The following is a 16,084-nucleotide window of genomic DNA, read 5'->3' as shown; positions in this document are numbered from 1 at the left end:
TGGTGGCCTCAACTTAGTGTGACCTGGAGTTACAACCATTGTGAATAGGGTGCAGGAGTCATAAGGGATCCTGTACACCCATCTGTGAGCTCTACACTGATTCCATGTAAGAGGTGGCTCAGTGAAGCTAGTCCAGGTGCATCAGCTTTGGGGGCAGGGATTTGTCGTCGTAACAAAATTTGGAGGCCTTGCCAGAGTAGCTGGGAGCTTCATTGCCATGTGGGGAAAACTGTTGTTTGTGTCATTGTCTTGTGTGTGCCCACATTTAGTGTAAACCATGGAAGGCAGGGCTATTAGCAGGGATAACTTGTGACCTAAGTCCCCTGCCTCTGCTGGGAGCAGCAGTGTAGATTTGACCCAGTTTGGTGTGAGGACGCCTAGTCCCACACACAGCGTCTACGGACATGTTAGCCCTGCCCGCAGCATTGGTGGCTTCTCCCAGACCGAAGGCATGTCTGAGGAGATGAGATTTAAGGTGGAGATGAAGAGAATGGAGCTAGAGGAGGCTAGAGAAGCTAAGAGATTGGAACTGGAGGCTGAGAAGGAGAGAGAATTAAGAAGGCTCCAGTTGGAGGCTGAAGCTAAGGAAAGGAGGTTGAAGACTGAGGAGGCTAGAGAAGCCCAGAGGCTTGAATCCAAGAAGGAGAAAGAGATGAGGCTACCTGAGGCCAAGAAAGAGAAGGAAATGAGATTACTTGAGGCGGAGAAGGAGGCGAAGATATATGAGAGGGAGGAGGCTGAGAAGAATAGGCTGTTTGAGTTGGAGAAGACTCGGATTGAAATCAGTTCACCTCATGGCTTGAGGAGAGAAGGAGTTAAGGAGGATACAGTATAAAGTTCGAAGTTGATTCCTGAGTTTGATGAAAAGAAGGTGATGGAGTGGTTTAGGAGATTTGAAAAGAAAATCTCAGAATTTGATTGGCCTCAGAAGAGATGGGTTGGCCTTGTTGCCAATATGTTGAAGGGTAAGGCCTTAGTGATGTATGATAACATGTCAGTTGAGAATTTGGAGGATTATGAGGAGTTTAAGGCTGACATCCTGAGAGCGTATGAGCTGCAGCCGGAGGAATATAGGCTGCAGTTCCGTGGAGGAAAGAAAAGGCCCAGTGACTCCTATTTAGGATGTGCTCACTATCTGGAGGAGACATTTGAAAAGTGGATTGTGAGCAAACAGTTAAAGGAACTCATGGTAATGAAACAGTTTATTAATGTGGCATAGAGGAGTTAGTACCGCTGCCCCTTGAGAAAAGGTTCAAAAGCCTGAAGGAGGCAGGTATGTGGGCAGATGATCACATGTTGGCACATTGGCTTGTTCCATGGTGGATTGGTGGTACGTCTGGTGGGGCTGGTGATGTGTCTGGTGGTGCAGCCAGCGCCAGTTTGTCTGGGAGTCCACGTTATAGTAGTGGCTCCAGTAACAAGTCAGGGTGAGTCAGCCCTGTAGGTAATAATTCTCCACCCAGCCCATGACGGAGACAGTCTGGGAGCATGCAACACAGCACTCCCAGGTATAGTGTGCAGCCCACGTGTTATTACTGTAGAAGTACAGGACACCTCTGTGCTTGCACCCTGCTCAGTCAAACTCTACCAATTCTCTGTCAACATCTACCTTTCCTTCCTGCTGAAAGTTTGCCTACATTTAGCCTGTTCCTAAAAAAGTGTGACCAATCTAATCCCTCAAATTATTTTCCTATTGCTTTAATTTCCTGCCTCTAAAGTTTTTGAATCTATCCTCAACAGGACGATTCTTAAATATCTATTATTTCATATATTACATTTGATTCCCAGTATGTGTTTCACCATGGCCATTGTATTAGTGATCTTCCAGCTTTCCTTACTGAGTCTTGGTCATCCTCATTTAGGGATTTTGGTGAAACTTTTGCTATCAAAAGCATTTGATAGTGTCTAGCTCAAATCTTTGGTCTCCAAACCATTTTTATGGTTTCCATCCTTCCCACTGTAACTTTATATTGCTTTTCCTTTGTGGCTGTTTTGTTGCTGCTGTGTAGTTGGTCACTGTTCTAAGTCTATTAACAGTGGTGGTTCTTAGTGTTCTGTCTTGTCACCCACTCTTTTCCTGTTATTCATCAATAATCTACTTACCCTTACTTCTTTTCCCATCCATTCCTATGCTGATGATACCACCCTGCACTTTTTCATATCTTTTCATTAGCATCCAAACCTTCTGGTGTTAAACAATTCATGCACAGAAGCCACAGAACACCTGATTTCTGATTTCTCTAAATTTTCTGATGAAGGCAGAGCAAATTTAGTGTTGTTCAGTGCCTCAAAAACTCAATTTCTCCATCTATCAAATCAACACAGCCTTCCAGACAGTTATCCCCTCTTCAGTGACACAGCTGTCACCCTCTTCTACACTGAATCTCATCAGTCTGTACTTTACCAATATATCTAAACTGAAACTTCACATCTCATCCTCAGCTAAAGCATGTTCTAGGTGTTTTGTGTCATCTCCACCAATTTTTCTCACCCCCTCAGCTACCAACTCTGTACACGGGACCTTATTCGTCTATTAACAAAGTATGCTTCACAGTGCTCTTCTAAACAGGATGGAATCAAAAGCATTTCATCTTCCTCTCATCTAACTGTCTTCGGCTTCTCTCTCATCGCCACCATATTGCATCCCTTGCTGTTATCTAATGCTACTTTCATGCCAACTGCTCTTCTGATCTTGCTAACTGCATACCTCCTCTCTTCCTGTGGCCTCACTATACAAGACTTCCTACTTCCTCTCACCCATATTCTGACCACCTTGCCAATGCAAGAGTTAACTTGTTTTCTCAATCAATAGTCACTATTTTTGTAAACTTTGGAACTCTATACCTGCTTCTGTATTTCTTCCTTCTTATGAAGTAAATTCTTTCAAGAGGGATGTTTGAAGACACAGCCTCCAATTCTGGATGATCCTTTTGACCTTCCTTTAGTGTCTGGCACCTCAGTGGGCCTTTTTATTCAAACTTTTTGTTGTCCTTGCCCAGTGCCCTCTCTAACATAAGAGAAGCCTCTTTCCATCCTGTGGTATCACTGCACAAGGCTTTTATCTTTTTCTCTTCCCAATTGTACTCACCTTCCTAATGCAAGAATTAATCAGTATTCCCAGTCTTTCATCCATTTCATTGTTAAATTCTTGAACTCCCTGCCTCCTTGTATATCTTCTCCTGCCTCTTTTGGGATTTTCTGTAGCTTCTTTTTTTTTCTGTTGTCCTTAGCCAGAGCCCTTTTTACTTAAAATATAAGTTTGTAAGATAGTATCACAGATAAAAAGATTATCTTATGAAGAAAGATTAAGAAAATTTATTCACCAATACTGAAGCACATAAGGAAAAGAGGACACAATTACAAATTACAAATTTTCAAATTGGATGGAAGAAAGATATGAGAGACTTTTGCTAAAGGAAGGGAATCTAGATTTACAAGGGGAAAAGAATACTATAAACTTACAGGTAGATGTCTGAATTATAATCCAAAAGAAATTAGGTAGTCCCCTTTCCAGATTACAGGGTAATCTGGATAATGGTTATCCAGACACAAAAGAGAGAGATAAATTAATATTTTCTTTACTTCACAGAGAGGTAGCTGGCTTATTGGCATTTATGCTGGGATGTATTGGGATCTATTGGTGAGTATTCTTCAGGTTTGCATGGTTTTATTATTATATTTCTTAATTTGTGGTAGTGGTGTCCCCCACTACAATATTCAGTGCAATGCTAGTAAAAAAAAGTGTGATTTTCAACAAATCAGAAGTGGTTTTTGATCAAAGATAGGAACAATCAAATGAACTTGGATGTATAACTCAAATTCACAGTGTCAATGTATGTAGAAAGGATCCAACATGCCAAACATAGCTGAACCAATTTTTCACATATAACACTATCTTAACTTTGCCTTTATGAAGAATAATAACTTTGCTCCACTGGAAATATTGTTTTGTTAGGCAGCCTGTCAGAAGCAAGGCTCTGGCATATTGCAAGCTGAATTAGCAGCTAGGAAGTTAGGAAGGTAAGTGATGTATGCAGGGACTCCACAAAAATCATCAGGCTGCTCGTGAACCTTATCACGTTCTCTCACAAAAATTATGAGGCTGCTTCGTGGACTCTACTCTGTTTACAGCTTGTTAGCACTAGGAGGGAAGCTATTATTGTCACTTCTTTTTTTCTTGATTCTGTATGTACATTAACTGTACAATATCCATACTTTTATAGTTATCACTCTGGATCACATGTATTATTCTTAGAAAGTACTGAAATTCATGCAACAATATCTAGCTGCCAGTTTAGTACAGTAAAATCCCTCTTATCCGGCATCAACGGAACTGCCGACATGCCGGATACTTGAATATTGCCGGATACTTGAATAGAAGTGAAATTATGTCCACAATCACCACCCTACACTCACACATCTTACCATAACAAAGATCAGCTGATCTTAATCAGCAGCTGATCTGATCAGCTGCTTAAGTGTAAGCACAACACGCTTCCTCTTTTCTACAACTTTAGGCATGATGAAGGCATCAGGCAATAAACAGTGCACATGCGGGACTGAGTCACTGAGTAAACACAGTGGAGTGGGCCGCGGGTGGCACGAAGCAGTGCGCTCTGGTGACAAGGGGACAAAGTATGCCTCGCGCGGGAATTTTAATCAATTTTATGAGTACGCATTGATTTTTTATTGATTTTAAGGCTCGGGGAAAAATGTGACGGACACTTGAAGCTGTCGGATGAGAGGGATTTTACTGTAGTAATAAAAGTCTCCCTGGACCCTTAGGTGAGGATTAAAAAACAAAATTGATTCCAGTGTCAATTATATTGGCTTTATTTTTAATGAATGCAGAGTGACTGTAAACATTAATGATTAGACTGACAGGAAATGAAAGGTGGAGGAAGAATGGGAAAAAATAAAATGAAATTACATCGTTACTGTATCATTATTGTGGGAACTATTTGACTGTTTCACTCATCCTATTGCCTCCTGGCTAACACTTAATCACAAAAAGCATCACAAAATATAATTATAAATAGGTGGTAACCTAGCTGTAGACCATGTAGCTGGGAGTTATGCAGACGCACAAAGGATGAGTGTGGTTGCTAGTGTTCCGAGCATCTAAGTTCTTAACTTAGCAAATTTAAGGGGAGTGGATGCTTGTTACTCTTAGAAGTGACATAAATTTTTTACCAATACACATGATTTTGCAAAACATCAAATCCCCAATCTTTTATTGAGATACACTTATCAAGAGGAGGAGGCAGTAGGCACCTGTCGAAACGATAATTACTCCCAATAAGGTCTAAAGCACTGGATCAGGGGGTACTGTGAACTTATCATTAAACCCAGTTGTGACTTCACTGAACATTTCCCTTTGTGTCTCACAACACAAGGGGGCAGTCACAGCCTGCCCTCTAAAGACAACTCTCTTCATCCACACAAAACTACAAGCATCTAATAACACACACACCCTTCACTCAAAGATTTTAAAATCATCATGGAGACTCCTACACCAGCCTTGGAGTCCATATCTGGAGAGGGAACCACAAATGTCCCCAGGTCAGACTACCCTTCTGATGATGACCCTGAGTGTCTTGACAACCCTCTCAACTTTCTCTTCATTAACTTCTGCAACATTCATGGTCTAAGATCTAATTTTCAATCTGTAGAACACCACCTCTCCTCTTCTAAACCTCATCTTCTTTTCCTCACTGAAACTCAGGTGTCTGAGGCAACTGACAGTATCCCCTTTTCTGTTCTCTCCTACTTTTTCAATCCTCATTTTTTTTCCAAAGCTGAATGTTGCATTTATGTGTGCAACGATTTAACCTGCTCTCGTGCCAACACTCTTGAATCTTCCGAGTTTTCCACCATCTGGCTATGACTACAGAGTTGCTCTCAAACTAAATTTATCTATGCTGTATATCTCTCACCTAACTCCTTTGACTATAAGAAATTCTTTGACTTCCAAAGTGGAGCACATTCTGATTTTCTTCCCTTTTGCAGAGATCTCCATTCTTGGAGACTTCAGTGTTCACCACCAGCTTTGACTTTCCTCTCCCTTCACTGACCATCCTGGTGAACTAGCCTTCAACTTTGCTATCCTCCATGACCTAGAGCAATTGGTGCAGCATCCTACTCATTCCTGACCGTCTTGGAGATATGCCCAACATTCTTGACCTTTTCCTGACCTCTAATCCTGCTTATGCTGTCACCCTCTCATCTCTTTTGGGCTCCTCCAACCACAATCTCATATCTGTATCTTGTCCTATCGCTCCAATCCCTACTCGGGATCACCCTAAACAAAGGTGCCTCTGGTGTTTTGCCTCTGTTAGTTGGGAGGACCTAGGGAAATATTTTGCTGATTTTCCTTGCAATGACTACTGCTTCTGTGTCAGAGACCCATCTTTGTGTGCTGAGTGCATAACAGAGGTGATAGTGTCCTCCTCCACCTCTGACTACTTCATGCTACCTATTAGAGTTTTTCGTAATGATGTTTTCCATGCCCTCGCTGGCCTAAACCCTTGGAAGGCTTATGAACCTGATGGTGTTCCTCCTATCGTTCTCCGAAACTGTGCCTCTGTGCTTCCACCTTGCCTAGTCAAACTCTTTCAGCTCTGTCTGTCAACATCTACCTTTCCTTCTTGCTGGAAGTTTGCTACATTTAGCCTGTTCCTAAAAAAGGGTGACCATTCTAATCCCTCAAACTACCATCCTATTGCTTTAATTTCCTGCCTATCTAAAGTTTTTGAATCTATCCTCAACAGGAAGATTCTTAAACATCTATCACTTCACAACCTTCTACGTGATCGCCAGTATGTGTTCCGTCAAGGCTGCTCAACTGGTGATCTTCTGGCTTTCCTTACCGAGTCTTGGTCATCCTCTTTTAGAGATTTTGGTGAAACCTTTGCTGTTGCCTTGGACATATCAAAAAGCTTTTGATAGAGTCTAGCACAAAGCTTTGATTTACTAACTACCCTCCGATGGTTTCTATCCTTCTCTCTGTAACTTCATCTCAGGTTTCATTTCTGACCATTCTATTGCTGCTGTGGTAGACAGTCACTGTTCTTTTCCTAAATCTATTAACAGTGGTGTTCCTTAGGTTTCTGTCCTGTCACCCACTCTCTTCCTATTATTCATCAATGATCTTCTAAACCAAACTTCTTGTCCTATCCACTCCTACACTGATGATATCAACCTGCACTTTTCTATGTCTTTTCACAGACATCCAACCCTTCAGAAAGTAAACAGTTCACACAGGGAAGCCACAGAATGCCTGACTTCTGTTCTCTCTAAAATTTCTGACTGGGGCAGAGCAAACTTGGTATTGGTATTGTTCAATGCCTCAAAAACTCAATTCCTCCATCTGTCAACTTGACACAACCTTCCAGACAACTATCCCCTCTTCTACAGTGACACTTAACTGTCTCTCTCTTTTATGCCAAACATCCTCAGTCTGTCCTTTCCTTTTAATCTAAACTGGAAATTCCACATCTCATCTCAAGCTAAAACAGCTTCTATGAAGTTAGGCATTCTGAGACATCTCATCAGTTTTTCTCACCCACCCAGCTGCTAACTCTGTACAAGGGCCTTATCCGTCCATGTATGAAGTATGCTTCACATGTCTGGGGGGGATTTCACTCATATCACTCTTTTAGACAGGGTGGAATCAAAAGCGTTTCGTCTCATCAACTTCTCTTCTAACTGATTGTCTTCAGCCTCTTTCTCATCACCGCAATGTTGCATCTCTTGCTATCTTCTACCACTATTTCAATGCTAACTGCTCTTCTGATTTTGCTAACTGCATGCCTCCCTTTCTGGTGTGGCCTCACTGCACAAGACTTTCTTCTGGACAGAATAGGATTCTGTCCACCTCTCTAATGTAAGAGTTAACCAGTATTCACAGTCATTCATCCCTTTCTCTGGTAAGCTCTGGAGCTCTTTTAGACAGGGTGTTTATTATCATGTTCAGGTCTAATTGATACCTAGTCCCCTCCTGTTTGACAGGATATTACTCACTAGCAGATGAGAGTATCAAAGGACATGACACAAGTGATGGTGATAGTGCCATCAACACTGTTGTTTTTTTGCCTCAGTTTCCTTCTCCCTGAAACATTTGTAGCATATCTTAGATATGAGGCCTTCAAGCTGGGAAGAGTGGAATTTTTTTTCTGGAATAGCTGGATTCATATATCCAGCTTTGTTGCTAGGTAGGACTCAGCAACAAGTTGTGGTGGTGATGGTGGTGGTTGTTCCTGAGAAGTAGAGGGAAGAGGCTGAGGGGATGGAGAGGTGAGGTGTGAGGTTGGGCAGGGTGGTGATAATAGTGCATGGGCTAGTGACAAGAGTGCGTAGGCTGGTGATTAGTCTTCCTCTGTTTTCTCTCTTTACCACCTCTAACCATGCAAGCCTTGCCCCCTGAATGATGACCGATTGCTTCCAAACTTGTGAGTGAGGGAAAAAAAAAATGGGGTGAGGTGCTAGATGATTGGACCTGTCATGGCATGGTGGCTCAAAGCTGCCCCTCCGACTCAATAGCATTGTTGCCATATATACATTCATAAATATGGTTTTAAAAATAAAAGTTTGAAAATGCTTCAAACTCATGAGTTCCTAAAAGACACATGGCCTGATGTGCAGTGGGACATTTAAATCCCTTTAAATAACTGTAAACAAAGGTGATTTAAACATATAAAGGATGATGCAATCAGTTTTCACAGGAAACAGCAGACAGCTTAAAAGTGACTATGCTGTTAAAAACTCAATTTTGAGGTTTGGGTAAAAAAATCCTTTTTTTTTTTTTTTTTTTTTTTGCCTACCATTCCCCTTAACTAAAGGAAACTGGTAGGGTGATGAGAATGTGTCTTAATAGGACTGTTAGTCTGATGGCGGCTGTGTGACAACTGCTGGGGCTGCATTTGGACCAAGGCATGAGCTTTGCTCCCCACTTTGTCACATCAAAATAACAAAAGCATTTCATAATCCATTCACTCTACAGTATTTCCATTTTATTTATCCCTTGATATGACTTTAAAATTTACAACACAAACCAATAATGCACTGATGTGTGTGATACAAGTGAAAATTTCCACAATTATTATTATTATTATTATTATTATTGTTATTACATTTGAGCACTATTTTCATATTCATTAAATGTCTTAAACTGATTATAATGCTAATGAACAAATCACTGTTTTTATCAGACTTGTATCAGAAATTGCCCTCTGTTCGGTAATTATAATTGGTGATGAAAACAATTTTTTATTTACTCAGACTTTAGTATACATGTCCTGTGGTACAGTGTGTGATTTGTGAGTCAGTGGCCTAACTTAAAGTGTGAAAATGGTATTCTGTGTTGCTGAGGCTACTGGTTATACTAGTTCCTCTCGTTTACCCAAGTCATTCACTGTAAGGATCTCAGAGTTGGAGACTGAGTTCCATGGAAGGATCTCAGAGGTGGAGGACAAACAGTGCAATAGGGTGACTGTCCTTTACCAAGCCATTGCCTTAGCTTATAAGATGACTGAAGAGGATGAGTGGATAGTGGTGTTCAGACGAACAAAGGGGATGAAGCTCTCTAAGGCACCTTGCCTTGCTCAGTGGTGCCACATGAAGATGAGTAATCTCTTGAGTGGGTTGGAAGGAGTGATGGAGGAGGTGGAGAGTATGACAGGGAGATACAAGGAGAGGATGGAAAGGGGAGCACAAATACCTTACCTTCAGGTAGAAAAGTTTTGTTCGGTGACAGTTAGGCAAGGCATTCATTGGGTTTTGTGACAGAAATAGGAAGTGTAGAACAAGGGTATGTTTGGTAGGCACAGGGATTAGCAAGGTTTCAAATAGGCTGAACACAGGGTTGGAAAATTATATGTAATGCCAAACCCATAATTTTTCTAAACATGGCTAGGAGTACCTTTGGTAAGTTCCTTGGGAGCTTTAAAGAAGTGTTAAATAAGGCAAGGGATGAAGAAAGGACCCTGTATTATGTGGTGTTTTACTGAAGAGAGGAGTCAGAGCTGGGCTATTTCAATAAGTCATAGGCTTGTTACTTATTGGAAAAGTAATGAATGGATCTTTACTAACAGCAGGGACTGCTTCTATAGTAAATATAGTTTGTATGCCAGGGATGGATTGTAATAAATTTATCCTAGTAGAATGTTCAGGTCTTTGCTAGAATGCTGAAGTGGTAGATAGATGGACTGAATGAAGAATAAAGTGCCTGTGAAAAGTGCCAATTGTGTGGGTAAAAAAAGTGAACCATTATTCCATGGGAAACAAAATTATTTATAGGGCTATAAGAACAGTGAAATAATGAAACAAACAGGATGACCAGAAAGTACATTGAGAAACTTTTAAAAGACGGAAAGATGAAATAAAGGCAAGCCTAAAAGTATTCATTGGCAATGTGAATGCATCAAAGCAACTATTGACAAGCTATTCATCCACTAGTTGCCTCACAGCAGTGATGGAATTTCACCTAGAGCAGTGTACTGGATGAAGTGTAAGAATGAAGCCAGTATCTGTGGGGTGCAGGTAAGATATCAAGATGTATTCATCTGTAATGCCATCTACAAAAGAAAAAACATTAAAGATGCTCAACCATTTGTTGCTTCAGTCAGCTTGTTTGCCAGTTTTAAGAAAAGATTCAGTGTAAAGTATGTCAAATATCAGGGAGAGAGTTCCTCAGCCAACACTGCTGCTACATATTCCTTTTCTGCCATTGCCTGGAGTTTATCAAGCAGGGAGGATACACCTTGGATCAAGTCTACAACTGTGATGAAACTGGCCTCTGTTGGAAGAGTTCTCTGAAATAAACTTTTATTGACACAAGTGAGAAACAGGCACCAGCTATTAAAACTGCAAAGGACAGACTGAGCATTTTACTCACCTGCACTGCAACTGGCACTCATGTTGTCTACAAATTCAAGAAAGTCAGAACTTATAAAGGGGCAGATATGAACAAGCTGGGTGACATTTACTGGGCCTCTAACTCTAAGAGTTACATGAACATGACACTGTCTGCTGAATGGTTTGATAAACATTTTGTACCAAATGCAAATGTGATGAGATGAATTTGGAAGGGAAACTTTTCTTGTTCATGGACAACACACCGGGGCATGTGCAGTATCTGGCTGGCTTTCACCCATTTGTTCAAGTTGAATACTCACCTACAAACACAACATCACTTATTCAACCACTGGATCAGGAGATAATAGCCAATGAAAAGTTGCTGTAATATAAGCAATTGCATGACCAGATGAGAGAGGCCACAGACAAAAAAAGAAGAATTGAAGGCAATAGAGGAAATGTCTGATGATGAAGAAATGATGATAGGACTGAGGTCAACACCTAAGACAGATCTCCACAGCCAGCACCAGAGACAGTCCCCACCACAGCCAGCACCTGAGACAGACCCATCACAGCCAGTACTTGAGACAGCCCCACCACAGCCAGCACTAGAGACAGCCCCACAACAGCCGGTACCTGAAACAGAACCACCACAACCAGCACCAGAGACAACCCCACCACAGCCACAACCTGAGACAGTCCCACCACAGCCAGCACTTGAGACAGCTCCGCCACAGCCACCACCAGAAACAGCCCCACCACAGCCACCACCTGAGACAGCCCCAACAACAACTAGCACCTGAGACAGCCCCAACAACAATCAGCACCTGAGACAAGTTCACTACAGCCAACACCAGAGGCAGCCTCACTACAGCCATCACCTGAGACAGCCCAACCAAGATTCTTACTGGCACTGCTTAACCTCTTCACTATGGCCCAGTGAAAACAGCACCCTGTCCCATATCCAGCCTGTCCACACACACAAAAATTTTGTGTCACTATTGAATATAAGTTTTAACTCAACATAATCATCACCTACTATATATCAAGATATGCAGGATAAAATTATGCACATAATGGAACATTCATTAACTGATCATTTTAAAATGTATCCATAAATACATATAGGGAAATTTGAGGTATGACTAGATCCCCCAAATTGTATTTCTTTATGATAATTGTAATAAACAAATAGATTTGTGGAAAAAAGTGGAGGTCTGGAGGTGTGTGTGTGTGAGAGAGAGAGAGAGAGAGAGAGAGAGAGAGAGAGAGAGAGAGAGAGAGAGAGAAAAGTTGCTTTCTCTCTCTCTCTCTCTCTCTCTCTCTCTCTCTCTCTCTCTCTCTCTCTCTCTCTCTCTCTCTCTCTCTCTCTCTCTCTCTCTCTCTCTCTCTCTCTCTCTCTCTCTCTCTCTCTCTCTCTCTCTCTCTCTCTCTCTCTCTCTCTCTCTCTCTCTCTCTCTCTCTCTCTCTCTCTCTCTCTCTCTCTCTCTCTCTCTCTCTCTCTCTCTCTCTCTCTCTCTCTCTCTCTCTCTCTCTCTCTCTCTCTCTCTCTCTCTCTCTCTCTCTCTCTCTCTCTCTCTCTCTCTCTCTCTCTCTCTCTCTCTCAAGCATGCTAACCATTGTGCCATGGTCTAGGTATGTGTGTGTGTGTGTGTGTGTGTGTGTGTGTGTGTGTGTGTGTGTGTGTGTGAGAGAGAGAGAGAGAGAGAGAGAGAGAGAGAGAGAGAGAGAGAGAGAGAGAGAGAGAGAGAGAGAGAGGGGTGAGGGGAGGGGAATAGGCTGCTCTCTCTCTCTCTCTCTCTCTCTCTCTCTCTCTCTCTCTCTCTCTCTCTCTCTCTCTCTCTCTCTCTCTCTCTCTCTCTCTCTCTCTCTCTCTCTCTCTCTCTCTCAGGCATGCTAGCCATTGTGCCCTGGTCTAGGTATGTGTGTGTGTGCGTGTGTAAGAGAGAGAGAGAGAGAGAGAGAGAGAGAGAGAGAGAGAGAGAGAGGGGAGGGGAGGGGAATAGGCTGCTGTCTCTCTCTCTCTCTCTCTCTCTCTCTCTCTCTCTCTCTCTCTCTCTCTCTCTCTCTCTCTCTCTCTCTCTCTCTCTCTCTCTCTCTCTCTCTCTCTCTCTCTCTCTCTCTGGTGTGCTAGCCACTGCATCACTGTGTAAGCATGTGCATGCATGTGCATGTGTGTTGTATATTTTACCTAGTTGTAATTTACAGGGCCCAAGCTATGCTCATGTGGTTTCGTCTCCACATGTACACTTGTCCAGTTTTTCCTTGGAGCTGTGCACACTTGTTGCTGATACTACATCCTCATTTAGTTTGTTCCAAACTTGTATATTTTTCTGTGGGAAACAATATTTTCTTAGTTTTTTACTGTGTTCTTGTGTGAATTTCCTTCTTCTTTTAGCAGTAGTTTCTCATTATCAGTTTCTTCCACTCCATTCCACAGTTTATATATCAGTATTAAATCTCACCCTTCTCTTCTTCATTCCAATATTGGCATCTTCATTTCATTTAACTTGTCTTCATGTGTTAATTCTTCCAGTTCTGGAATCATCTTTGCTGCCATCCTTTGTATCCTTTCTAGTTTTTTCACATGTCTTCTTGTGGGGAGACCACACTGATCAGCATATTCCATCTTTGGTCTAATCATAGTGGTAATTATCCTTCTCATCATATCTTTATCGATGTAGTGGAATGCTGTTCCAATATTTCTCACCATTCTATATGTATCTCTGAATATCATTTCTAAATGCTTTTCTGACTGTTGACTGTGCTGTATTGTCGCTCCTAGATCTTTCTCCTTGTACTTTTTTTATTTCTCCATTTCCTGTTTTATATGTCCATTTTGGTCTCACACTTTTTTCCCATTTTCATTACATGACATTTTTTCACATTAAATTCCATTTCCTGTTTCTTACTACAGTCCCAGATTTTATTCATGTCCTCTTGTAGAATTTCACAGTCTTTGTTGTTTCTTATATATCTTTGTAATATTGTATCATCTGCAAACAAACTCATGTAACTCTTTACTCCTACAGGCATATCATTTATGTAGATCAGGAAAAGTATTGGTGCCAGCAATGAGCCTTGTGGTACTCCATTTTGATTTTACATCTTTTACTGCCATTCTCATTTCTCTTCCCTTTAAGTAACTTTCTATCCAGTTTATTATTTTTCCCCTTAATCATCCTACATTTTCTAGCTTCCATAGTAGCCTGTTGTGGGGAACTTTGTCAAAATTTTTTTTTAGATCTAAATACACACAGCCTACCCATCCATCCCCCTCCTTTATTATATAAGTCACTCAAATAGAAGTTCATCAGATTTGTTACACATGATCACTTTTGTCTAAAGCCATACTGTTTCTGATATTATATCATATTTTTCTAGAAATTTTGTCCACTGCTTCTTTATCACTTTTTCACATATCCTACATACTATGCTGGTCTATTATTTAATGGTTCTTCTTTCTTTCCACTTTTATAAATTGGCACTATGTCTGCTCTCTTCCATTCCTTAGGCACTCTTCCAGTTGATACCCATTCAATTAACTGTTTTCTACACTCTTAAAATAAAACCTGGTACTCCACCTGGGCCTATTGGTTTTCTCTCTTCTGGTTCCTCCATCATTTTATAAAATTTTTCTTTCCTTAGTTTAATTTCCCACATTTGTTTTTTGTATTCTTATCTTCTGGTTCTTTAAATTCTGATTCTTCTGTGAAAACTTGCTCAGAGAGAGAGAGAGAGAGAGAGAGAGAGAGAGAGAGAGGGGCTGCTCTCTCTCTCTCTCTCTCTCTCTCTCTCTCTCTCTCTCTCTCTCTCTCTCTCTCTCTCTCTCTCTCTCTCTCTCTCTCTCTCTCTCTCTCTCTCTGTGTGTATTTACCTAGTTGTATAATACAGGATTTGAGCAGGGCTCATTGTGTCCTGTCTCCATATCTATATTTATCCAACATTTCCTTAAATTTCTGCACATTAGGTGCTGTAATAACCTCTTCAATTAGACCATTCCAGATATCCACAGTTCTATGTGGAAAACTGTACTTCTTGATGTCCCTTAAACACTGACTTCCTGATCTTTGAGTGCCCTTTTGTCCATTCAGCTTCATCTTTTTCCAGCTACACCAGGTCCTGCTTGTCTATGTTCTTGATGCAGTTAGCTATTTTATACATCATTTTTAGATCTCCTCTTTCCCTTCTAACTTGCAAAGTTCGTACTCCCATTTCCTTCAACCTCTCTTTGTACATTAGGTCTTTCAGCTCTGGTAACAACCTTGTAGCTGCCCTCTGAATTCTTTCCAACTTCTTTATATCTTTTTTCATATGTGGAGACCACACCACTGCTGCATATTCCAGCTTGGGACATACCATAGTGGCTATAATTTTTTTCATGATAGTCTTATCATGTAATGAAATGCCATCCTACTATTAGTTAATATCATGTATGTTGCACCAAATATCTCATTTATGTGCCATTCTGAGGTAAGGATATCTTGAAAAACCACTCCTAGGTCTTTCTCCTCCTTGCTCTTTATTATTTCCTCCTCCATTTTATAGTCCCATGCAGGTCTTCTTTTACTCTTTCCCAATTCCATCACATGGCATTTCTTAGCATTGAATTCCATTTTCCACTTCTTGCTTCACCCATAAATCTTGTCAATATCACTTTGCAACTCCATACAATCAACATGGCTCTTTATTACTCTTAACAATTTTGCATCAGCAAACAGATTAATTTAACTGGTCAAACCCTCCTGTATATCATTGATGTATATTTGAAACATAATGGGTGCTGACACTGACCCCTGTGGTACTCCACTTGTTACATTACTCCAACTTAAACAGGTGTCCCTGATCACAGTTATCATTTCTCTATCTTTTAAGTTGTCTCTCAGCCATTTTAGCATTGTCCCTTTCAGTCCTCCTATATGTTCCATCTTCCAGAATAGTCTTTTATATGGAACTTGATCAAAAGCTTTTTTGATGTTCAAGTACACTGCATCTATCCACCCATCTCTGTTTTGTACTTCATCTATTACTCTTGCATAGAAACTTAGTAAATTTGTCACACATGACGTTCCTTTTCTGAAACCAAATTGGCTATTTGTTATAACTTCGTTCTCTTCCAAATATTTCACCCACTTTTCCTTGATCACTATTTCACAGATCTTGCCCACAACACTAGTTAGTGATACCAGTCTATAATTTAGTGACTCAGTCCTTCCTCCTTTGTGTATTG

At 41.0% G+C, this 16,084-nt stretch overlaps 1 protein-coding gene across 5 annotated transcripts in view; it reads left to right on the top strand.

Annotated features, from left to right (window-relative positions):
• Positions 1–16,084, top strand: part of LOC135093267 (GPI ethanolamine phosphate transferase 1-like) — a 293,072-nt gene that overhangs the window by 181,017 nt on the left and 95,971 nt on the right. For all 5 annotated transcript variants that reach the window (XM_063992366.1, XM_063992367.1, XM_063992369.1 and 2 more), the window contains exon 11: positions 3,590–3,640. In XM_063992366.1, coding sequence (XP_063848436.1) covers positions 3,590–3,640 — 51 coding nt within the window. The remainder of the gene's footprint in view (positions 1–3,589; positions 3,641–16,084) is intronic.

Source organism: Scylla paramamosain, chromosome 42, assembly GCF_035594125.1.
Source record: "Scylla paramamosain isolate STU-SP2022 chromosome 42, ASM3559412v1, whole genome shotgun sequence".
Lineage (NCBI taxonomy): Eukaryota > Metazoa > Arthropoda > Malacostraca > Decapoda > Portunidae > Scylla > Scylla paramamosain.
The sequence above is the reverse complement of the archived record's forward strand: the minus strand, read 5'-3'. Positions and strand labels throughout refer to the sequence as shown.